This window comes from Paroedura picta, chromosome 2, assembly GCF_049243985.1.
Source record: "Paroedura picta isolate Pp20150507F chromosome 2, Ppicta_v3.0, whole genome shotgun sequence".
NCBI lineage: Eukaryota > Metazoa > Chordata > Lepidosauria > Squamata > Gekkonidae > Paroedura > Paroedura picta.
The window spans coordinates 105,081,372-105,106,159 of record NC_135370.1 but is presented as its reverse complement, the minus strand read 5'-3'; the positions used below and the strand labels follow the sequence as shown (position 1 = coordinate 105,106,159).

At 41.5% G+C, this 24,788-nt stretch overlaps 1 protein-coding gene and 1 non-coding gene across 5 annotated transcripts in view; both read left to right on the top strand.

Moving 5' to 3' along the window:
* METTL15 (methyltransferase 15, mitochondrial 12S rRNA N4-cytidine) overlaps positions 1-1,416 on the top strand; it is a 158,318-nt gene extending 156,902 nt beyond the window's left edge. For all 4 annotated transcript variants that reach the window (XM_077321973.1, XM_077321971.1, XM_077321972.1 and 1 more), the window contains one exon: positions 369-1,416. In XM_077321973.1, the coding sequence (XP_077178088.1) occupies positions 369-814 (446 nt within the window). In that variant the 3' untranslated portion in view covers positions 815-1,416. The remainder of the gene's footprint in view (positions 1-368) is intronic.
* A 15,087-nt stretch (positions 1,417-16,503) lies between these two features.
* LOC143831030 (U6 spliceosomal RNA) lies at positions 16,504-16,608 on the top strand. The gene has a single exon (XR_013228671.1). It is a non-coding gene; the product is annotated as a U6 spliceosomal RNA (small nuclear RNA).
* Positions 16,609-24,788: the final 8,180 nt, after the last annotated feature.

Genomic DNA, 24,788 nt, shown 5'->3' with positions numbered 1-24,788 from the left:
AAATAAATTAACCACCTCAAACAAGTCTTGGGAAATGCAACATATACATTTTCTAAATACGTAAATAAATTTGATATAGTGACAAATGATCTATGCAAAGAAAAAAAGGAAAGGCAGTTCATTTCTTCACAGTTCTAGCTAAGTTTCAAATGCAAATGTTTGTGAGAAATGAAGAAGATGTGGAAGACATTTTATCAGTGGTTAAAGACACCTGGTTAAAGACAACTGGTTGGGCTTAAGTTTACTATCACCATTTTTTAAATTATTAGCAGTCTAAAATGTTAAAAATTAAGTATCAGCAGTCATTACATTCTTCATGAACAGCAGAGGCAAAGTATATCTTTTCTTCTTTGTCTTTTTCAAAATAGGTGCTCTCCCTGAAGCAGCTTTATATGCTCGAAAAGACTTACTTCAGAGACCAACACATGTTGCTACCAAAACTTTCCAAGCATTGCGCATATTTGTGAACAATGAACTGCATGAACTCTTCGCAGGATTAAAGATAGCTGAGAAGTTTCTTAAACCTGGAGGTCGACTTGTAGCACTTTCTTTCCATTCATTAGAAGATCGTATCATCAAGAGATTTCTTCATGGAATAGATAATTCAGAAAAATTTAACCTTAGTGTAAGGCAGAAGGTAAGGCAAATGAGAAAGAATTCTTCTGAAAAAGAGGTGAATAATGACTTGCCCACAAGCAATGTTAACTCAAGATGGACAGCTATACAAAAAAAAGTCCTTACTCCCCAGGCGAAGGATAATTATGAAAATCCAAGAGGGCGCTCAGCAAAGCTAAGAGGTGCTCTCAAATTGTAAATTGATACTTTTTAATCTGTTTTGCCATGTCTTTATAATACTATAATAATAATAATAATAATACTATAATAATCATTCAATATAGCCATAGAGATGGTTAAATTAAAAAATCAGTTTTAAAACCGCCTAAACTATTTTAGTGGTATTATTTATTTCTGATTAAATTCAATACTGAAGAACGGAACATCACATGATAGAATAATCTTTCTGAAGAACATGTGGTTACAGTTCAATCCATTTTATTACACTACAAGAAAATCTTTGCATGTGCAAATTAAATGATGAGTAAAGTCATGGTTTTCTCAGTTGTATACAATTAGCCATTTTACATCAATATTCACATATACTTAAATAAGTAGTGGATAAATCATCGCTCCATAATATAACTTTGAACTTCAAATTAAATGTTGTTGTTTTTAGTTGCGAAGTCGTGTCCGACCCATCGCAACCCCATGGACAACAATTCTCCAGGCTTTCCTGTCCTCTACCAATCCCTGGAGTATTTGTTTCAAATTAAGGTCTATGAAAACGTTTTTCACTTTTTAAAAATTATACTGCTTTTCCCAATTTTCATTATGTGTACCATTAAATATTAAATGCAAGTATCTTGCTTCAAGTAATTTTATTCAAAAAAAGCTTCATCTAGAAACAGCAAACTGTGTGTTAAATAAATATTTTCCTAGAAACATTAAATATGAATAAGGATACTATTTTTGGATAATGCTGCACATTGAAGCTCATTTCCAATACAGTGTTGAAATGCAAATTTATGGCTTGAACAATTAAACTGAAGAGTAGTGGTATATGGTATGTGAGGGCAGACAATGCCATAAATTATTTCAGCAAAGGGTATTCAGAAGTGATTATGTATGGTGGTACTGCTTCTGCCTCAAAGTGATGAGTGGTATGTTCCAAAACACAGCAGTAGTTTCTAATTTAATCAATAGGGTTTCAGTTTCCTGTTGCGCTAGACTAAGCCACCAAAGAAAAATGTCTCATATGTCAAAAGAACAAAAGAAAAGGAGGGAAAGTACTTGGTAACCGTCATGAAATTCATACTGATTTTGCAGTGTGTGAAGTGTTGCCTCTGTTCTCAACTTAGACTTGAAAAATTGGAGACCCTCAAGGACTCATTTTCACTCAGTTGTATGGAGGCTGCCACCAGGCTGTGTTTTCAGCCTTTCCTCCTTCTCTGCCTCTCACAACCTCAGCCTAGGAATATTCTGGCTGGGCTGAGCTGGGTGGTGCAGTGGCTGCTTCCAAGTCAAGTTATGTGGATAGTGAGTTGCCATCAGGCCTGTTCTGAGGAATTCCTCCTCCATCAGGGGATGTGACTACAGAGAGGGGCTTTCCCAGAGTTATATTGGCCTTCCAGTGTACCTAATCTCCTACTAACCAGTGGTTTTGCTTTACATAAATCAAGAGTGGAAGCCTTGGCTATATTGTTATAATTGCCTAGCAACTTCCAGCAGCCACTGAGAGTTCAGTGGGCATTCTTTTCTTAAAGAGCCAGCTTGTTGTAGTGATTAGGAGTGTGAACTTCTAATCTGGTAAACTGGGTTTGATTCCCCACTCCCCCACCTGCAGCCAGTTGGGTGACCTTGGGCTTGTCACAGCACTGATAAAGCTGTTCTGACGAAGCTGTAATATCAGGGCTCTCTTAACCTCACGTACCTCGCAGGGTGTCTGTTGTGGAGAGAGGAAAAGGAAGGCGATTGTAAGCTACTTTGAGACTCTTTCTGGTAGAGAAAAGCAGTATATAAGAACCAACTCATCTTATTCTTAGAGCTGCAAGTGTTGTTTTTGTTACTTTGGGAAGTTTTAATCTGCTGTTGAATTTTTAACAAGATTTCTGACAAGCTTGCAAGCCTGGAACTTCTCCTTCAGTGGGAGAAGTCATCCCAAATGCTTATGTTATACCTCCTCTCACTCTAGGCAGGACTATGCTAATTTTTGTATGCCGTTGCAGGACAGAGCAAGGATGCCCTTCCAGTTTGAATAGCCCTGCCAATCCAGCAGGTCACCAGAGTTTAGCTCCAATTACCTGAGAGTTACTAAAGTGAAAAATCAGAACTAAGACAAGAAGATCTCATTGATCTGCATGGAATAAGTTTCCTCCTAGAAGGGCCAAGTTTCTGGATCTCAGAAGAATAAAAGGCACCAAAAAAGAAGCCCTTCCAGCACAATGCTAAGGAAAGGGGAGAGGCTACTCAGAAGGTAGTGGGTAGATCAGCAGGGGATGAGGTTCCAAATCCCTCCTTGGTCCTCCCAACAAAGGTGGCAGCTATGCATGCCTCCCTCCACCCCCATGCCACGGCACTGGTTGTTTCAGGCGGGAATGCCTGCTTCGGATGCTGAAGCAGCTAACCTTACATGGGATATGATGAGATCCACACTAGTGATATTGCTCAGATTTGCATTTTTAAAGGGCTGGCTTTTCCATTCATTTTCACATTAAAATTTCAATTTTCCTTTTAATTATAAGACCATAATTCTATTTACATCTCTGTAATTTAAATACCATCATGACACCTTAAATGTTTCTTTGAGATAGGGGGACACTGAGCTTCATGGAAATATGAGGGGCATAAATGAGTGTCATAACATACTAAACTGTTCAGTGTTGAAGAAAATTGGTAATGCAATCTCTTTTTAACTTGATGCACCTTTTGGTTAGGGCTATCATTCTCTCATTTAAATAAGTTAACATTTTCACTCTTAATACAGCATAAAAAAATTCAAATGGGTTATTAAATATCACAACCCTTTAAAATATATTAATTTGGACTGTCATGAACCACTTCTTCAAGGTGCATGAACTAATATGACTCATGGCATCTTTGTTTGAACCTTTTCAATTCTGCCTTTGACAGTAACTTTAAAATATTCCAGGGGTTACAAATCTCCCAACTGGCTGTGCATAATGAGTCAGATCTGACTCAAAGATGCTGCACAGCTTGCAATGTAGCTATTTCCCAAACTGTTGAGATAGCAGAATGTTTCCTCAAGTAAAAGTCTACCTATCCTTAATAGGCTAGAAGGTCTGGGAGAAGCCTAGGCTAAGCACCATCTCACTGACATGGTAGTTTTTTCTTTCCATGTGAAAGGTAATTTGTTTGGGATTCCCACCCCCCAGAAAGCAGGGTTAAAAGGTTTCTTATATGTAGTGCAAACTGGTTCGGTCTTAAATGAATCCCCTTTACACACCTTACTGGAAATCAGGATGGACTTCACTATGTGCTGTTTCTGCAAATTAATGCTGATATTAATCAGCAACTTTTCTGGAGAACCAATCTGAAGTAAACAAACATCTACACACCATTCCATCATAAAAAGTACTGGAGAACAAGTGCCATCCCTCCAATCCACCAAAGAACATGATGCTGACCACCATATGCCAACAAAATAACACTACAAGAAAAGAGACTCCATGTGGACCCCCCCCCTGACAGTCGTAATGCCACACTGGACCACTACATCGAATGCTTACAATCACAGGGTCCAAACCAATGTGATCAACAAACAACATCACAAAAAGCAGAATATTAGCTACGCTGATAGGAAGGCCTTAGGAACAATCCGGATATAATAATTAAAGACGCAGACAAAGGAAGAGCTGTTGTCATCATGAATAGATCAGACTACATCCAGGAGGCTCAAAACTCTCAAATACTACCTTTTACAAACAACTGGACTCAGACCCCAAATAGGAATACAAAAAGGAATTACCCCCACACATTCAGGAAGAAATCCTTTCAGACACACCAAAGGAATCGTAACCAGGTACCCTTTATTTTATACCTAAAACCCACAAACCTGGCAACCCAGGGCGTTCAATTTTCTCAGGCATAAACACTATTACCACAGGGATATCTATTCTAGGACCCTATGCCATCAATGCTTCTAGTTACGTTTGCGACACAGACTTTCTAAGCAAAATAATCTATCATAGTCTACTAGAGTCTTTTAGACCAGCTCCCACTCACTCCTAGTGGAAGAAGACTCGGCCTCCGTCTAATCCATCTGAACCGTCTGAATGAGGTGGGATGGGATAGATTATTTGTGTTTTTGACCACTTGCTTGTTTTATTGTAATTTGGGGTCTTATGGATTTTATTGTATTTTAATGTTTTATTCTGTGAACCGGTGCGGGTTCCTAGGAAATGTGGTGGTATATAAATCGGAATAATAAATAAATAAATAAATAAATAAATAAATAAAATCTTTGAACAACCTTCCAGAGAATACCATTTTAGCCACCATGGATGTGGAATCCCTGTATACCAACATCACACACAAGCCATCAGGAATATAATTTCTAACAACACCACAGCTGACTCAGCCACCAAACTGTGCCAATTTGTTCTAACCCATAACCACTTCAGATTTGGTGACAACTGGTTTCTTCAGATCAATAGTACAGCCATGGGCACCAAATGCCCAAATCTTCATGGCAGACCTGGAGTAACGCTTCCTAAATGCTCACCCACTCACACCTCTCTTATACCTGCAATTCATTGATGATATTTTTATCATCTGGACACATGGTAAAGAAGCCCTGGATACTTTCCACCAGGCATTCAATGACTTTCACCCCACTATCATCCTGACAATGAACCAATACATTTTCTGGACACTACTGTAAAAATAAACAATGGATGCCTTGAGACCATCTTACCAAAAGCCTACTGACCGACAAACATACCTGCATGCCTCTAGCTACCATTCTAAACATACCAAACAATCCACTCTATGCAGCCAGGCGCTATGTTATAACTGCATCTCCTCCAATCCCACAAGCAGAGATTTTCACTTGCATGATCTACAACAAACATTTTTGGAACTAAAGTACCCAGCCAGTAAGGTCAAGAAACAGATTAACAAAGCCAGTAAGATACCAAGAGAAAACCTGTTGGAAGACAGACCCAAAAGAGACAATAACAGAGCACCACTAGGACCGTTTATGCACTGGGAACTTCACTGCCCCAGCTCCCGTACAGTAGTACAAATCCGGGCCGGATGAGGTGCACCATGCCAAATGCTCCCCCATGTAGGTGCAGGAAGAGGTGGGGCAACCTGCCATGACTAAAACTCCAGCCTGCAGCCCAGCATGAAACCTCGAGTACATAAATGGTCTAGTGCAGTGGTCCCCAACCTTTTTATCATTGGGGACCAGTCAACACTTGATAATTTGACTGAGACCTGGGGGGGGGGGTAGTCTTTTGCCGAGGGACGTCGTCGCCCGAGCCCCTGCTCCACTTGCTTTCCCGCCAGTGACCCTGACTTCCACTGCTATCTGGGGGGCGCTTCCAGCAGCAGCTGTGCAGTGCCACGCCAAGGGGGAGCCCCAGCCATGGCAGCTGCTGGAGGGCACCAAAGGTGAGCTGGTGGCAGAGTGGCAGGGCAGCTCCTGAGGCAGCAGCCAGGGAGGAGGATGAGGAGGAGCCATGGCCCGGACCGGGGGTTGGGGACCACTGGTCTAGTGGTTACATATAGCTCTCAACTCAAGACAGTACAATGCATCATCAGGGACTTACAACCTCTACTGAATAATGACAGTTCTCTTTCCCAAGTACTGGGGGGGGGGGTACTTTTCTTGCACACAGACAACCCCCTCATCTCAAACAACTCCTCATCCACAACAATGCTGCATCTAATGTGAACATGGACACTGGTACTAGAACTTGCAAAAATCACAAACAATTCCCTTAAGAAGAAAAGATGGATGGAGCCTAAGGAAGCCAAGGTGGCTCCATAAGCAGTTGTCAAATGATTTGAGGAATAAAAAAGAGTCATTTAGGAAATGAAAGGAAGGCCTTATTACCAAGGATGAGTATAAACAAATAACCATTAATTGTAGGGACAGTGTTAGAAAAACTAAAGCTCAATATGAGCTTAGGCTAGCAAGAAATGCTAAACATGGCAAAAAAGGGTTCTTTAGTTACATTTCAAGTAAGAAAAAGAATAGGGACACCGTAGGACCACTGCAAGGACAAGAAAGTGAAATTATAACAGATGATGAAGAGAGGGCTGAACTGCTTAACTCCTATTTCTCCTCAGTCTTCTCTTGTGAGGGAAATAGTGCTCAATGTGGAAAAAACGTAACAACAGGGGGGATGGGAATGGTGGTCTAGGATCACTGTTGGAGCAGTCCACAAACACCTCATTTCTTTAAATGAAACAAAGTCTTCTGGACCAGATGAATTGCATCCAAGAGTACTAAAAGACCTTGCAGATGTAATCTCTGAACCTCTGTCCATTATTTTTGACACTTTTTGGAGAACAGGTGATGTGCCAGAAGATTGGAGGCAGGCAAATGTTGTCCGCATCTTCAAGAAAGGGGAAAAGGAGGATACGGGTAACTATCAACCCATCAGCTAGACATCTGTAGCTGGCAAAAATTTGGAACAAATAATCAAACACTCGGTCCTTGAGCAGCTGGAACTGAGAGCTGTGCTAAGACTCAGCATGAGTTTCACAAGTCATGTCAGACCAACCTTTCTCTTTCTTCGAGAAAGTGACTACCTTGCTGGATCAGGGGAATGACGTGGACATAGTTTATCTGGATTGCAGTAAAGCTTTTGATAAGGTTCCACATGATATTCTTGTTGACAAGTTGGTAAAATACGATATGGATCCTAATTCTGTCAGGTGGATCAATAACTGGTTGACAGATCATACCCAGAGGGTACTTGTTAATGGTTCAGCATCCTCTTGGAAAAGAGTGACAAGTGGACTTCCCCAAGGATCTGTCCTGGGGCCTGTGTTGTTCAACATATTTATAAATGATTTGGATGAGGGATTAGAGGGGATACTTATTAAATTTGCAGACGATATTAAACTGGGAGGGGTAGCAAACACAACAAAAGACAGCAGCAGAATACAGGATGATCTTGATAGGCTCGAGAAGTGGGCTAAACTGAACAAAATGAAGTTCAATAGGGACAAATATAAAGTTCTGCATTTAGGTTGGAAAAACCAAATACATCAATATAAGATGGGGGAGACTTGTCTTGCCAGTAGCATGTGCGAAAAGGATCTAGGAGTCTTAGTAGACCATACATAGAACATGAGTCAGCACTGTGACTCGGTGGCTAAGAAGGCAAATGGGATTTTGGGCTGTATCAAATGGAGTATCGTGTCCAGATCACAGGAGGTGATGGTACCGCTGTATTCTGCTCTGGTTCGGCCTCACAGAGTACTGTGTTCAGTTTTAAGCACCCCAGTTGAAGAGGGATGTAGACAAACTGGAGCGTGTCCAGAGGAGGGCAACAAAGATGGTGAGGGGTTTGGAGACCAAGACGTATGAAGAATGGTTTTGGGAGCTTGTTCTGTTTAGCCTAGAGAGGAGACGACTGAGATGGGATTTGATAACCATCTTCAAGTATTTAAAAGGGTGCCATATAGAGGATGGAGCAGAGTTGTTCTCTCGTGCCCCAGAGGGATGGACCAGAACTAATGGGATTAAATTAATTCAAAAGTAATTCCATCTAAACATCCGGAAAAAGTTCCTGACAGAGCGCTTTCTCAGTGGAACAGGTTTCCTTGGGAGGTGGTTGGTTCTCCATCTTTGGAAATTTTTAAACAGAGGCTAGATAGCCATCTGATGGAGAGGTTGATTCTGTGAAGGCTTAAGCAGGTGGCAGGTTACAGTAGATGTGTGATAGGCATGTTAGTTTCCTGCATAGTGCAGGGGGTTGGATTAGATGACCCATGCGGTCCCTTCCAACTCTATTATTCTATGATTCTATGGGCTTTCTCCTTTCTGTTTACCACAATACTTGGTATTGTCTGAATATTTGCACGACTTCCCAAGTACAGTAAGGTACACAAAAGTAAGGTGTATAGGGAAACATCTTGTGGATCTCACCCTAAAACAGATAGGAAACAAGATCTATTGTAAACATACAATTAGAGTTGGAAGAAACCTCCAGGGTCATCTAGTCCAACCCACTGCACAATGCAGGAAACTCACAACTACCTGCCCATACACAGTGACCCTAATTTCATGCCCAAGTGATCCCTCCATCAAAAATCTCCAGAATCCAGCCTGACCTGGAGGGAATTCACCTACCATCCCATAGTGACAAATAGCAATTCCCTGGGTTTGCAAGGAAGGGCCACAAGATACAAACACTGGCACATCCTTCCTGCCCACCCACTTGTTAAAAATCAGCCTTTCTGCCAGATGACTATCTAGCCTATGCTTAAAAACTTCCAAAGGAGAATCCACCACACTGAGGAACCACTCTGTCAGGAACTTCTTCCATATGTTTAACCAAAAATTCTTTTGGATTAATTTCATCCCATTGGTTCTGGTCTGCCACTTTGGGGCAACAGAAAACAACTCTGCTTCATCTTCTCTATGATATCCCTTCAAGTATTTGAAGATAATTATCATATCACCTCTTAGTTGTCTTCTCTCCAGACTAAATAGACCAAACTCCCTCAACATTTCTTCATACAACTTAGCCCTCCTTTGAACACACTCCAGTTTCTCTGCATCTTTCTTCATGTCAGAAAACACTAGAGATTAGGTGGTACGAAGAGCTCGTGCTTTCTGTTTGGCACAATAGTCAAATACATCCTCTGGGACATTTTAATGGCTTACTTAGATAGCTGTCAATATACATAGTTCTTGACAGAGTTTATATAATATGATGGTGATGTTATCCGTTCAGTTGTGTCCAGCCCTCAGCGATTCTATAGGAAAGTTTTTGCCATACTTTTCTGTCTCTGACTGCTTCTTTTAGTTGGTTCATGGTCATCCCTGTATCGGCTTTGATAGTGTTGAGGCAGCAGATCCTTTGGCTTCTTTTTCCTTTTGCTGTGCTGAGCATTAATTATTTTTCTAACAAGCCATAATATCTTCCCTTCTAATGACATAGTTGGCTTGCTCCTCTCTAAAATTATCTTGTTGGTAACTTTGGCTGTCCATGGTATTCGCAGCATTCGTCTCCAACACCAAATATAATATACAATAATATAATAAATATAATAAATAAATATAAACAAAATGTCAAGCCCAAGTGTGCATGCACATAAAAGCTCATGCCCAGAATTAAAGTTTGTTGGTCTTAAGTGGGCCACTGGACTCAATCAATGGTCTTCCGGAGAGCCAGTTTGGTGTAGTGGTTAGGAGTGTGGACTTCTAATCTGGTATGCCAGGTTCGATTCTGCACTCCCCCCACATGCAACCAGCTGGGTGACCTTGGGCTCGCCACGGCACTGATAAAACTGTTCTGACCGAGCAGTGATATCAGGGCTCTCTCAGCCTCACCCACCCCACAGGGTGTCTGTTGTGGGAAGAGGAATGGGAAGGCGACTATAAGCCACTTTGAGCCTCCTTTGGGTAGGGAAAAGCGGCATATAAGAACCAACTCTTCTTCTTCTTCCAGGGAAAGGAAAAGAGGAGGAAAAGGAAGAGGTCACTTCAAACAAAGCAATTTTCCACAACTGACATTTTGATGCATATAGATTAATGCAAATCCCATCTGTTCTTATTGGTGCACAGTTGACTACTTTGCTGTCTATATGGTTTGTGGGGATCTGCTGTTTTCTTTATAGGCTGCTTGCAACTTGGTCCAGGATCAGAGTTCTCAGCCATGAATATTTTCCTATCAATCCTGATTCAACAGAAATCATTCTTCATTCTGCATCCAAAGCCACCTCCTGGTTGTCTCAAGAAAAATAGCAGTGACTAATAATTAAAAGTACTTATATTCTATTGAGCAGGCTGTATTAAGACAAATAGTGGTCTGACTGGCCCTGACCAACCCAAGTTTGTTATGCTTGGCAGCTATGGAGGGCTAGCCACCGGTTAGAACTTTGACATGGAGATCATCGTGGATAAACAATGTTGCCATTGCTATGCCAGAGAAGGCAATGGCGATGCCTCCTCTGCTCATCTCTGGCCTTGAAAACCCTTATTATTCAGATGAATAAAATAGTTTTTCGAGTGGCAGTTAATTGTCCTCTGCCTATCAACAAGCACACAGGAGGTTAAAAATGTGTTTTCACATTTAACATATGTACTTGCACCATGTCACTTATTAGAGGGTGCTTGCTAATTAGTTATCATTTAAGTGGAATTGCTAACAACAATTCACTTAATTAGAAAGATTTCCTGTGCTAAATCTGCATGTGCAATTAAGCTACCTGTGCAGAAAATGATTTCATACTTAAGAAGGATCACTGGCTGCAGACTATCCAGCCCAGCTTTTGCTTTCTTATTCGTTTGTCCATTGAGCTGTTTTGTTTACACAAACAAAAAGCCTTGAGAGGATACTAATGCTTGCAATAATGCCTTCCTACATTGATATAATGGACAGTTTTAATTCTGGTGGTCAGTTTTCTGTTACTGATTTTCAGTATACTTCTAACAGTAGTGGATTGGCTTTGAATTCTTATCTCTTGAGTAGGAAGGCAGTTAAGTGCTCATAAGCATGTAGGTGATTGATTGATTGATTTTACTTTGATTTATATGCCACTTCCATCCAGATGGTCTGAGGGCAGCTCACATCAGTAAATTAAAAACCCTTGCAAAGTTTACTGTTTTAAAAATACGTTAAAACCAATTCATATTCATAGTCCTATCTCCACCGTCCCAGTAAACCTGGCAATTAAGATGACCACTGTTGTTAGCTAGGCACAGAATAGAGGATAATGGGTATTTGGCTGGGGGGCCCTGTTAGATGGTGATGATGGACCATGGTCTCAACTAAAGGCCATCTTACAAGCCCTCCAGAACTTTGAGAGCTCCATGAGGGTTTCCACTTACCTACTGCAGACTCTCATGTCACATTCAACACTGTTCCTGAGGAAGGACTGGAAGAAGGCAGAGCTTTGCAGGTGGTCCTTTGGTTGCAACCTATACATCTTCATTGTGATGACACCATTTACTCATTTAAAACTGGTGTTGGTACTGGGGTGGCTTAAGCTATCTGACCAGACATTGGAGGTTCAGAATCAACTGGGTGGAAATATATTGGGAAGACTGATAGTCTAGAGGAGCATTTCTCAACCTTTTTACCAATAAGAAACCCCTGAACATTCTTCAGCCTTTAAGAAACCCCAGGTATGGTGTGATCGTGCAGAATATGGTTGGGAAACATAGCCGTGTACATATCCATGCTGTGTACATATCCACCCAAGGCCCCTCCCCACCCCCTCCAAGCCTGTCTTTGGCCATTTGGGAGGTCAAAATGATCATATCACCTAAAATGTTTAACAATTTTTAAAAAGATAATAACATCCGCCCATTTAGGAAACCTTTCCAGGGCTCTCCAAAAACCCCAGGGGTTCCCGAAACACTGGTTGAGAAAGCCTGTTCTAGAGGAACTGAATCCACATGTCCTAAAGTAACACTGGCCTTTTCAGAGCAGGTTAAGAGCTTGGAGATGCTCATAAACTTTGCCTTGCTGTTTGAAAAGTAGATTGGCATGGTGGCCAGCAATGCCTTCTATCAGTTACATCTGATTCACCAGCTTTCTCATTACCTAGACTCAGATGATCTGGCCATTCTGATCCATGTTTCTGTAACCTCACAGTTGGATTACTGCAATGCACTCTGTGGGGCTGCCTTTGAAGATAACCTAGAAACCAACTGGACCAGAATGCTGCAACCAGGCTGCTATCAAGGGCTGGTTGCTGGGAACATATGTTGCTCAATTTGAGACATCTTCTTTGGCTGCTAGTCTGTTCCTAAATTCAATTCAAAGTCCTGGGCGCAAACTTTAAAGCTCTTCATGACTTGGGAGACATATTTGAAGGGCTGTCTTCTTCCGTATGACCCTGTGAGACAACGGTATTCATCAGGCAGGCATCTGTTGGTTATCCCACCACTTAAGGTGGCCCATCAGACATTGATCAAAGCCTCAGGCTTTTTCCTATGTATGCTTACCTATGAATAAGTCTGATTGAATTTATTGGATGTTCTTCAAAATAAGACTGCATAGGATGGGCTTTAATCCTATAAATGCTTACCTAGGGGTAAAACCCATGCTACTGTACTCCTTTATTAACATGGATAGGATAATGCTGTTCCCACTGTATTGTGGCATGGACATGACTGGGATTAAATTAATCAGTCCTTTGGAGCAAAATAATCCTTAGGTACAATTTAGCCACACTACTTTTGATTGGTTTGGTGGCATGAACTTTTGCAGGGATGAGTTTGGCTAGGTAGTATCCATGCTGCAGAAATTTAAGAACTTAAATTGCTGTTCAGAAGGAGTGAAACTATTAGTTATCAGTGGCAACAGTAATTTAAATTCTGATTATAGAAATTCCTTTTTGTCCTTAACAAGTAGGAGCTGTAGGAGTCAAGAGGTCATCTCTAAAATGTGCATGACAAGTTTTGTGCATGACAAGTTGGGTCAGCTCTTGAACACCTGAAATGTGGAAGAATCAACTGATATCAGTAGCTTCAAACATTTTAAAATATAGTTTGAGTTCTTGTGGGGAAGAAAATGTTAGGTTGTACAGGGCAATATCAGAGGCCAATATGAAGAAGTTGAATAGAGATGCTCTCCACTGGAGTACTTTTGTCAACATGACTTAGGTATATTTAGCTAAGCAGTCATGATAATTGGTAACTCAAAATTCAGAATAGACACAAAGGAAACCATCTGTACAGGGAAAGAGGTGCTGGCTGGAGGAATATAATATCAAGAAAGCTGCCTAGCCCTATAATGCTTGGTGGCCATGCCATTAAAAAACACACACACACGCACACACAATTTCATTAGCAGCCTTGTTTGTTTACAGATTGTAAACATGACCAATCCGTTTAAATTCTTACTTTCCTGAACTAAGAAGCCAATTGCAAAAATAATGAATGTTAACAAATATTACTTTTCTTATTGTAATGACTTGTCATTTCATATTTATTAGTTAATAAATGAATATTCATCCTTAGTGTGCGCTATAATTTATCTGAAAGCCTTTCATCTCATATGGTTTGAGCAAGTTAATTTTAAACCTACCCTAAGCTGGATGGCTCATGCTAGCCTGATCCCATCAGATCTCAGAATCTACTAAGCAGTGTGTTATTACTATCATGGGAGACTACAGACTACCAAGGAAGTCCAAGATTACAATGCAGAGGTAGGCAATGGCAATAACCTCTAATCATCCCTTTCCTTGAAAGCCCTACAGGGTCACCATAAATTAGTTGCAGCTTGATGACACTCTACCAAACCTATGTAATTAATTAAAGCTTGGGCAGCTATCACAGTCCTTTTTACAAGCTGAAACATTTTCTTGGTAGCAAAATTAAACTTTTATATTATTCTTTTAAAAGTGGGTACTTCCTTCCCACTAAAGTGTGCATGTTCTTTCTCCATTTTAGTATTAGCACCAGCTTTGTGGATTATCCTGTCAACAATGAGGCAGCCCCATAATTTGCTTTCATGTCTGTTAGGTGCAAAGATTTCTTGTTTGACGTTTGGCTAGGTTTCCATACTTTCATAGTCAACCAATGTTCCCTTTGTCATTTTGACACAGAGCAAAGCCCAGACACATTTTCAGTCATCATAATGACCTTTTGTTATTTCCAGCACCTTACTTACAGGCGTTAACAGTGTTCTGCTACCATCTGGATCAGCAGAGTAATGCTTAAATACAGCATTCAGAAATGCCCTTTGCCATCTCTCTAGATACACAAATAATCCTGAGTTTGCTGTTTGTGATAGTCTGTTTCAGATGCCTCTGATACATCATTGATTCTAATGTCTATTTGTCACCTATTAATAAAAATAACCATAGTTATGTCCTTCAACTGCATTTAGTTTGCTTACACTTGTGTAGTTTGCTTGCAGTTATATAGAAGTGGAAACATAGTTCTGGAAGAGCTCTTTTTTAATCTCAAGGTTAGGATTAGCAATAGTGAATCACTATGTTATTTTGGGAGGAGGTCATCAATTGCTTAACAAAGACACAATACAATAAAATATTATAGCTGTTCTGAAATAGAATGTTAATGAAAGAAGTACATGAATACAAACCAAGGGGCAATTTAGCAGTAATTAAAAGGAATTTCTGTTTGTTAAATTCCCTAACTGTCTGTGATCAGCATATCTATGTGATCTTTTCCCCTATATTTCCCCAAGAGCATTAAGATTTTCAGATCAATACCTGCTCAGAGTTCCTGGCCCAAAAGAGGTGAAAATGGCCTCAATCAGGGCTTGGAGGTTCTCAGCCCTGGCCCCAACCTGGTGGAATGCATTCCTGAAGGAGAACAGGGCCCTGTGGGACCTTAATCAGTTCCGCAGAGCCTGCAAGATGGAGCTCTTCCATCAGGCTTATGGTTGGGGCCCAATATAACATCCACCAAGAGATGCTGACCTCACCTCTCGGGAGGACAAGCGATGTGGAAATATCAGTTCCTGACACCCAAAAAATAACCCTGTCTGGAATTTTAGTTGATGGCATTAGTTTAATTAATATTGTTTTAAATTTTATATGATATTTGTATGATGCATGATGTCTTACAGTGCTGTTACTTGCCCTGAGCAAAACTGAAGTGCAGGGTAAAAATTTTTAAAAATTATTATCATCATAATTATCATTATTGTCGTAGCTTATTAATTGTTGGATGCTGTTACCCTATGTCCCCCATCTGTTACCCTATGCCCCCAACGGGGCTTTATGCTCTGTGGGTAGTAACCTGTTGGTAGTCCCTGGGCCCTGAGAAATTTTTATGGCCTCCACCAGGGCCAGGGGTTTTTTTTGGTCCTGGCCCCAACCTGATGGAAAAAAATCCCAGAAGAGCCGAGGGTGCTGCGGGAGCTTTTGCCATTCTGCAGGGCTTGCAAGATGGAGCTCTTCCACCAGGTCTGTGGTTGAGGCCACGGCATGGAAGATCAGAAGGGCCCACTAGAAGAGATTGCCACCGGGCCAGATTATCACTGCTGGTGGACTGCTGGCATTTGTAGTCTCCTATGGTGCACTGAGAGGTAGCCTGTTGTGGTTGAGGGGATGGGAGACAGTTTTGCCGCCGGGGCATATATTTTAATGATATTATACTCAAATTTTGTATGCCAAAGAGCTTAACAATCATTCCTTCCCCCTCTATTTAATCCTCACAACAATCACTTTGTGAAGTAAACTGAGCTAAGAGAAAGTGACTGGCCCATCTAGCAAGCTTCCATGGTACATTGGAGATACTAATTTGTGTCTTTCAGGGACTACTTATCACTTGCAGGGATGCTTCCACACTTGGGTGGAGATGGATGGGGCCAGCAACTAGTTTCTTTTAATTATTTCTTTTTACAACTGGGAAAATGTCTGCCATTAATTACTAATGTGGACAGTTTTAATTCTCCAATGTTTTTGTGAACAACAACTGAACTCAAAAGGACCGATTAACTGTTTTAGCAAAGAATTATCATATTGCATCATTTGACACAGTTTATTAATTTGTCACAATGTGCTTTTACCTTATATCGCCAAAGTTATGATGGTTGTTCATTTAGTCTGAGGAAGAGTGCATGCATTCAAAACCTCACACCTTGAATAAATCTTTGCTGGTCTTAAAAGGTGTTATTGGACTATTTCAATATACCACTCTGTACAACATGGTATAACCTATTAGATGACACTACTGAAAACAAATTAAATCAAGAATGACAAAATTTTATTTACCCAACAAATCAAGATCTTCTAGTGAACAGAGAGAAATCATTACTAGTGCTTGCTTCGGCCGCACATGTACTAAAATTGGAACGATACAGAGAAAATTAGCATGGCCCCTGTGCAAAGATGATACACAAAGGAGACATCATTACTATAAGTAGCCAATCAGATTTGTCCACATGATATCAGAGCTGTGGGAAAATGGAGAGACAGAGAGAGAACACTGGAAACAAACAGGTACATTTCGGCAAGCAGTTCTTAGATACTAGCAAAAAAGTTTTGACTGAGCCCTAGTAATAGTTAATACCACAATAAACTGGAAGTGTTAAAAAAATCTTCTCCACAGACTTAAATATTCTGTGCAAAACAAGTGTTCATTAAAAATATTGTTTTGAATTACCTTCGTTGAATATGTCTGCTATTACCAGAGATCACTTGAAATAAGTGACTCAGAAACTTCACAATTCTGACTGCTCTGGATATGTTGGGACATAGGATTGCTGGAGATAAGATTGGCAAAACAACAGCAAATGAAATCTGGAGAGCAGAAGATGAACCTTGACATCAAAGGAAGCTCAAAATAATTAAAAACATCATTGGATCAGCTGAGAATATATGGAATTATTCTGTATTACTTACATTTACATTTTAACAAAACGGTCTGGCCCACAGAGCTATTGTTAGCTCTTATCCCCTGCTGCTATGTTAAGATGTACACAAAGTATTGGTGTTCTTTCTCGGCATGCCCAGGAGGTTTGTGAGACTTTTGATTTGTGCTGTTCATTTCCCATACAATGTTAAATAAATAGCAGTATGCTGGTTCACCAGATCCCTTTGGATTTTCAGCAGCTTAATTTACCTTTTAACAATCTGGAAACCTATAAAGACAACAGCAAATTAAAAAACAATTTAGTCTAATTTTAACTTGTGTTTCACCTCAACATTTACTAACTGACTTATGAATATAATTTGCTTTATAAATAGAGTTAGTATTAAAGTCAATGACTGCACAAGATCCCTGGCCCCAAAGAAGTACACCGGACCCCAACTAGGGCAATAACCTTCTTGGTCCAGGCTCCCACCTGGTGGAAGAAGCTCCCTAAAGAGATCATGGCCCTTCCTGAACTACCACAATTCCAAAGGGCACGTAAAAGGGAGCTCCTCCATCAGGTTGAGGCTGGCCAACTCAACAACATCTGTCGGTCCCCCACACCCCCCCCTCCATGATCTGAGCCATGCTGACCCCTGGGTTCATCTTAAAAGTTGAGAGTTGTTGTCACATTGTGTCACTAGATTTCAATGTATATTCATGATGTTTTTTGTAAACTGCCCAGAGCCTTATGGGAGGGTAGTATAGAAATTCAAGAAATAAATACATTAATTAAATTAACAATATTCCAAAAGTTTGAAAAAATGATAGCTTTTATCTGCTTTTATCGGACATATAATTAGAAAACACAAACACCCCATCCAGCAAGGGAAAATTATACATGGATTCAAGAAATATTCACTTGAGACTAGCGTCTTTGGCTGTTAAGCATTTTCTTTTGCCATGGACAAATGTTGCAGATATTAAATGTGTTTATTTGTTTATTGTATTTGTTCACAGCCACTTCTGGCCAGCTGGCTCAAGGCAGTTTACATCAAAATAAAACCATACATAAAATAGTTGAAAATACAATCCCCAACAATCCCACCTTCGCCTTCCCCTTTCTGCAGCTCATTTGAATGGCACCAACCACCTCCTGCCACATGGCAGGGTGTTAGGCGGAGGGACCCAATCAATGTTCTACCATCTGGCCTCAACCAAATGCCTGGTAGAGGAGCTCTGTTTTGTAGAACTGGTTAACTTTAGCTCTTCCAGGAGCGCATTCCACTAGGTCGGGGCCAGGCAGAAAGGCCCTGGCCCTAGTCGTGGCCAGGCATACCTCTCTTTGGCTGGGAACCACCAGCCTGTTTAGATTTGCAGAGCATAATGCCCTGTGGGGGGCATAGGGAGTCAGACAGTCCCCTAGGTATGCTGGACCCAGACTGCATATAGCCTTAAAGGTTAAAACCAAAACCATAAACTTAATCTGGAATAAAAATGGCAACTAGTGCTTTCCATGTAAGTGAATATGCTGGATTTCTTTGAAAATAGTTGTCCAACCTAAAACACAATATACATTTTCCTCTTTTTAAAAATAATTACTAAACTGAGGTGTATGTTTACTTTGCAAAGGATTATTTGGTCTTGTGGGACATTGACTCTTGACAGACATTTTTAATAAACTGCATCACATCAGTTTATGGATTTATACCATACTAGCTTCAAAGCCCGTTCCTAAGAATGGGCCCTGAAAGGGTCCCCTCCCCTGGTCCCTGGCCAGGCAGCTTGTGGCTTTGGGCTGTAGCTCGCAGCCAAATCAAGTGGGGCGGGCAGGGGCTGGGCAGTTCGTTAGCAGGCCCAAGACAGAGCTCCTTAGCAGGCAGTCAGCAGGCTGGGAGGCCTTCATGAGCAGGCCCAGCCTAGCAGGCCTGGAGGCCCTCATTAGCAAGCCCTCCGCCACGACCCTTTGCCCAGGGCCCTCTCACTTGCTGCTGGCTCCAGGCACTGAGGCGTCTGAGAGCAAAGAGGCTAGATTCCAGGGCCGGAGGGTGGGAGCCGCAGGGGCAGGGCCAATCAGGACAAAGCTGGCTGCACCCTGATTGGCCCTATTCCACCTTGGACAGCCGGACACGTCCCACCCCCTAGGCTGTTTCAGAAATATATAGAGGAACAACAATGGATAAGGATAATAATTTCTGGCTGTTCATCAGAGGACTACATGTAGCCAACATTCTAATTAGTGGAGTTTCCCACCCCTCTGTTTATCCATCTGTATCCTAATCCCATTCCTCTCAAACCAATTGTAAATTTTAATACATTATTTTGGTACACTGTGCAGACAGATCACCAAAAGCTTGTTTAGTGATGTTATTGATACAATCAACCCATGTATCATTGGCACAAAGAATAGCAAGCTAAGACCACTGATACCATGGCCAAGTTATTGAATTCTTATACTCTGTCATTATTTTCCCCTCTGGTTTTAGAAATCATACCACTGATTTGCAGTGATTAAGCAACATCCATGGTATATATTTTTTATTTTTCAAGCAATTGTTTAACAAGGTCTTGCCATGCAAAAAGGTAGGAAACATTTCATAGGCTGCCTGTAGTTTACTCGGAATTGGTGAACTTACATACACTTCCAAAGAAAGGTCATGAAGGGTCCTACAGAAGAGCCAGCAAAAGTGAATTAGATTGGCATGAGGAAAATTGCTCCAGGCATAAGCAGAGTCTCTTCATGCAAATGGAAAGACAAATGAAGCAAGATTGATATAGTTAGGTTTGAGAGGCCACCCACATGTGTGGTTGCATCAGCTGAACAGGCCCCTGGAAAACAGATGATGGAACTCTGGCATTAACATCTGGTGTCCCAGTCCTGAATGCATTTACTTGGAACCCCCTGCAAATCCAGTTCCCCTAAACATCCTGTTTGTTTTGATGATCATGTATAATGAATCAATTAAACCTTTCTCTGGCATAGCTTCTATTTGGTTAGTATTATAGAAAAATCATGAAGTGATACATACAAAATTTGTCCAATTTTGATATTTGGCACAGTTGTCTGATCATCCCAGTTTTCCTTTTGCTAAATGATTCTGGTTCCTCTGGGGTTGGACAGAAGTGCTACTTCTGCTACAGAAGTGCTACAAACATAGTGTATGAAAAAGGTACTGGTTTTAATCTTCCTCCTAATAATAATAATTTTATAGGCTGCCATTCCTTTGTCAACTCAGGGAAGGTAACATCAAGATTTAAAAACATTCAGTTTCTAGTAATTTATATAAATAAAACATTAATCAAATAAGTGAGTATTAAGATTTAAAATTGTTAAAAGACACCTCCATTGATAGATGAGTGCTTCTTCAGTATGGTGACTAATTACTTTTTTATTCGCCCAAATTGCTCCTTATCACAGTGCTACTTTGGGGAGCTAATTCTTTGGGGCTCTTGGGGAGCCCTAGCTTTTGTTAAATTTCCCAACAAGACCAAGACCCTAATGGAACTTAAACAGTTCTGTAGGGCCTGCAAAATGGAGCTCTTCCACCGGGCCTTCAGCTGAACACCAGCAGTGGGAGATCTCCCTGTAACCTAGATCCATCTCTGTCAGGCAATCTATTAACACATTGTCCAGTCATATGGTCTCCTCCTCTCCAAATTGCCACAGTTACTGTTCAATATTGATTATTATGACTGTTATGACTGTTTTTTATCTATTTACACAGTAAAAAAATAGTTTGATGTATGTTCCAATTTTACCAGTTCTTTGTACACCATCCCAAAACATCATAGTAAGGGATGGTATATAAATTAAATGAATGAATAAATAAGCCCACTGCAACTTGAGAGCCTCACCTGGAATCTTTGTTGATTGTCTTTCTTAAGGAAGAAGCCTGTTCCTTGGCTCTGGCTGATGTCATCATCAGCTGGTCATCTGTTCCTTGGTTCAAGTTGATGATGACCCCAGATGATTCTATGATTCTATGGTCATTTGTTCTTTTGCCCTGGATGATGTCATCAGCTGGTCATCTGCTCCTTGGCCCTGGTTTATGACATCGTCAACCAGTCCCTTGGCACTGGTTGATAACATCATCCACTGGTAATTTGTTCCTTGGTGACATCATCAGCTGATGCTAGGAGAAGACTAGTAGTTAATTCAGCTGGTCATTTGTTCCTTGATAGTGATTGATGACATCATCAGCTGAGGACAGGAAGGGGCCTCTTTGCTAATCATCTATTTTAAATAAGCAGCCTGTTCCTTGACAACATCTGATGACATCACCTGGTCCAGTAATAGGATTCATATTGCACCTGTTCCTTGGCATTGGATGATGACATCATCAGCCAGAACCAGAAAAAGGCTCCCTTTTTAAAAGTACAGAATTCATATGTAGAATTCATTGTTCAAATCTGTATGTTTTCATAGCCAAGTGAATTTTACTATGAACATGAGAGCCAGTTTGGTGTAGTGGTTAGGTGTGCAGACTTCTAATTTGTTGAGCCAGGTTCGATTCCGCACTCCCCCACATTCAGCCAGCTGGGTGACCTTGGGCTTGCCACAACCATGATAAAGCTGTTCTGACCGAGCAGTGATATCAGGGCTCTCTCAGCCTCACTCACCTCACAGGGTGTCTGTTGTGGGCAGAGAAAAGGGAAGGTGACTATAAGCAGCTTTGAGACTCATCTGGGTAGAGAAAAGTGACATATAAGAGCCAACTCTTCTTTTTCTTCTTCTTTATAAGGATGGTCTTTATTTATTTAGATTTTTATGCTGCCCTTCCATACAGCTCTGGGCAATTTACATAAAACTGCATCGTGTCTGCACACTCATGCCCAGCACAATTATTCAGGATAGTCCAATCCCTCACCGCCCTCGATGAAGGACACCAAAATAATAGCCAATTGGACATTAAGTGTGAGGTATTTGCATGTCACTTCACAGACAAAATCTCGAGGCTTTGCTATGACCTTCCTCCAACTTTGGACACAGTAAGTGAACTAGAGGCCCCATGGCCATCTTTGGAGAGAACAATGAGTCACTTCAGATGACTCTCACTAAATGAAGTGGATAGGATGCTAGCAGCAATGAGGCCAACCACCTCCCCACTAGTCTCATGTCCATCGTGGCTCCTTAAAACAACAGACATAATAGGAGACCCTCTCCGGGAAATAATCAACCTCTCCCTCTAAACAGGAAAATTCCCAGAGGGATTAAAAGAAGCAGTGGTGTGCCCGTTGCTCAAAAAACCATATCTGGCTCTGTAGGAGCCTGACAACTATCACCCCATTTCACTTCTAGCATTTCTAGGGCTACTGTGAAAGGGCTACTGTGGACCAAATATCAGCATTCCTGGAGGAAACTTCAGCCCTTGACCTATTTCAGTCGGGCTTCCAGCCTGGACATGAGGTAGAGACAGCGCTAGTCACCCTGATGAACGACCTCCTATGCCAACCAGAGCAAGGCGGGTCAGTGCTACTCGTACTATTAGACCTGCCAGCAGCGTTTGACACAGTAGATCATGAGCTCCTAGCTCACTGCCTAGCTGATGCCGGGATACAAGGAACAGCCCTTAAATGGCTGATTTCCTTCCTACAGGGTCGCAGACAGAGGGTAGCAATAGGAGAGAGAGTATCTAACCAGCACCACCTCACATGTGGAGTCCCACAAGGAGCAGTCCTCTCTTCTATCTTATTTAACATCTTTATGCGCCCTCTGGCTCAGCCGGTGTGGAGGTTTGGGCTGGATTGCCACCAATATGCGGATGACACCCAGCTCTTCCTCCTGATGGATGGCTGCCCTGACTCTCCCCCAGAAACTAATATATGTCTAGAAATAGTGACAAAATGATACAAGCAGAGTTATCTGAAGTTCAACCCTGCGAAGCTGGATGCCCTGTGGTTGGGTAGGAAGGGACCATGGGAGGAAGTGTGTCTGCCCACCTTGGGTGGTGTGCAGCTCTCAGCAACGCACTCCACGAGGAACCTGGGCATGATCCTGGATGTTTCCCTTACAATGCAGGGTGGTGCAGCAAACCCAGGTTTAAAAGTGCCTTAAGAGCTGCCCAGCATTTGCACAGTAGCTTCCACCCTGCTGTCCCTGTGGCAAGCGGTAGCCGGGGGGGGGGGGGGCAGGGACTGGCAGCTTATGGGGAATTTTTAAAACAGGGCTCAATGCACCGCCCTCTTTCCCACTCTCCCCCTGGAATCACTGGGCGGAGAGGCTTTCAGCATTCACCAGGAGGAAAGGGGATGGAAGAGGCATCAGGGATGCCGGCTGGCAGAAGGGAAGATGTCAGTGGGAGTCACTGGAAACTACTGTGAGCCATCACTGCAGGAGACTGGGAGCTGGCAGCAGCATCCCTGCAGAAGCCAGGTCTTGGGGAAGGAGGCTGAGAGCTGTCAGGTGGCCACCCCTGCCCCCACATGGCAGCCCTCACTGCAGGGGCAGGCTGGCAGTGAGCATGTGGATGATAACAAAGGTGATGTCCATGGAGGCAGGAAGGCTGGGCAGAAGGGTGCATGGCCATGGCAGAGGTCTACTGGCAGCATGCCAGCTTCTCTGAGTGGCTCTGCCCTTGAGGGCCTATCAGAGGGTCAGCACATTGTGAGAAGTACCTTGCACTTTTAAAAAAAATATATAGAATGAAACCTGCCCTGAGCCTCACAGGAAGGGTGGATTAGAAAAAGTTATTCTTATTCTGTGTATTTGATTTTATGGCAACGTGCAGTAATCAAGGTTTGAAAATCTGCAGAAGAGAACAACAACCATTGCCTACTTTTCCATTGTTGGTTTTATGATACACAATTCTTCAGTACTGTAAACCAAGGTAATTACAAAATGGAGATAACAAAGCTTTCCGCAATCAGATGACACCATCACAAAAGTTTATAATTAAATTTTTGAATGCATTAGTAATTACATTTAATCCAGCATTAAACTGAATCCAGAAGTCCCCAGGGGAGCTTATTTATAGACGGCACTGATATAAATAAATTTGTTGAAAGACTGAACAGTACAGTATATACCAGGAGTTTTATTCCATTCCTGCTTGTTGCGATACAAGCAATCTTGTTCAGTTAGACTGTGATTGTACAATGATGCAACCCAAATCAGAGAAGTATTGCTTAATACGAAAATGAAGCCATTTCTCCTCCTCATTTAGCGAAATGGAATTGGGTCATGAGCATGCAGAAACATTATGGCTGGTGGTATGGGTGAGGCTGAAGGGTCAGACTTTGTTTTCATATATTTTGCCAATTTGAAATTAAGTCAAAAAAGTATTGTTGTTAGAGTTCCAGTTCATACAGGCACAGATTCATTTGAAACAAAAACATGTTTAAACACGTCTCTCCAAAGACTCTGTGTGGCTGCAGACAAGTTCTCTCAGAAGTATACTCTCATTGGAGTGCCTTAAATATATATTTCAGAGAGCAGGAAGTTATATATGCAGCAAGATATAGATAGATATAGATATATATGACTGCAGTGGTGAGAAAAGGGCCAGGAAAGTTGCACTGAGGAATTTTTTCCCATCACAATAATGCTCCTGCTCATTCATTCATTCATTGAAGGTAGCATTCTTTGAGGGTACTATGTAACCCTGATCTTTTTGTTCCTCAAACTCAAAGAAAATTTAAAGGAACACGACTAGATTCCTTCAAGGATGCCAAAACTGCTGTTCTGATGTGCTGTAAACTGGAGAGTGCAGAATTTAGCAAAGTAGTAAATTTCTCAAAAAAAAAAAGAGAT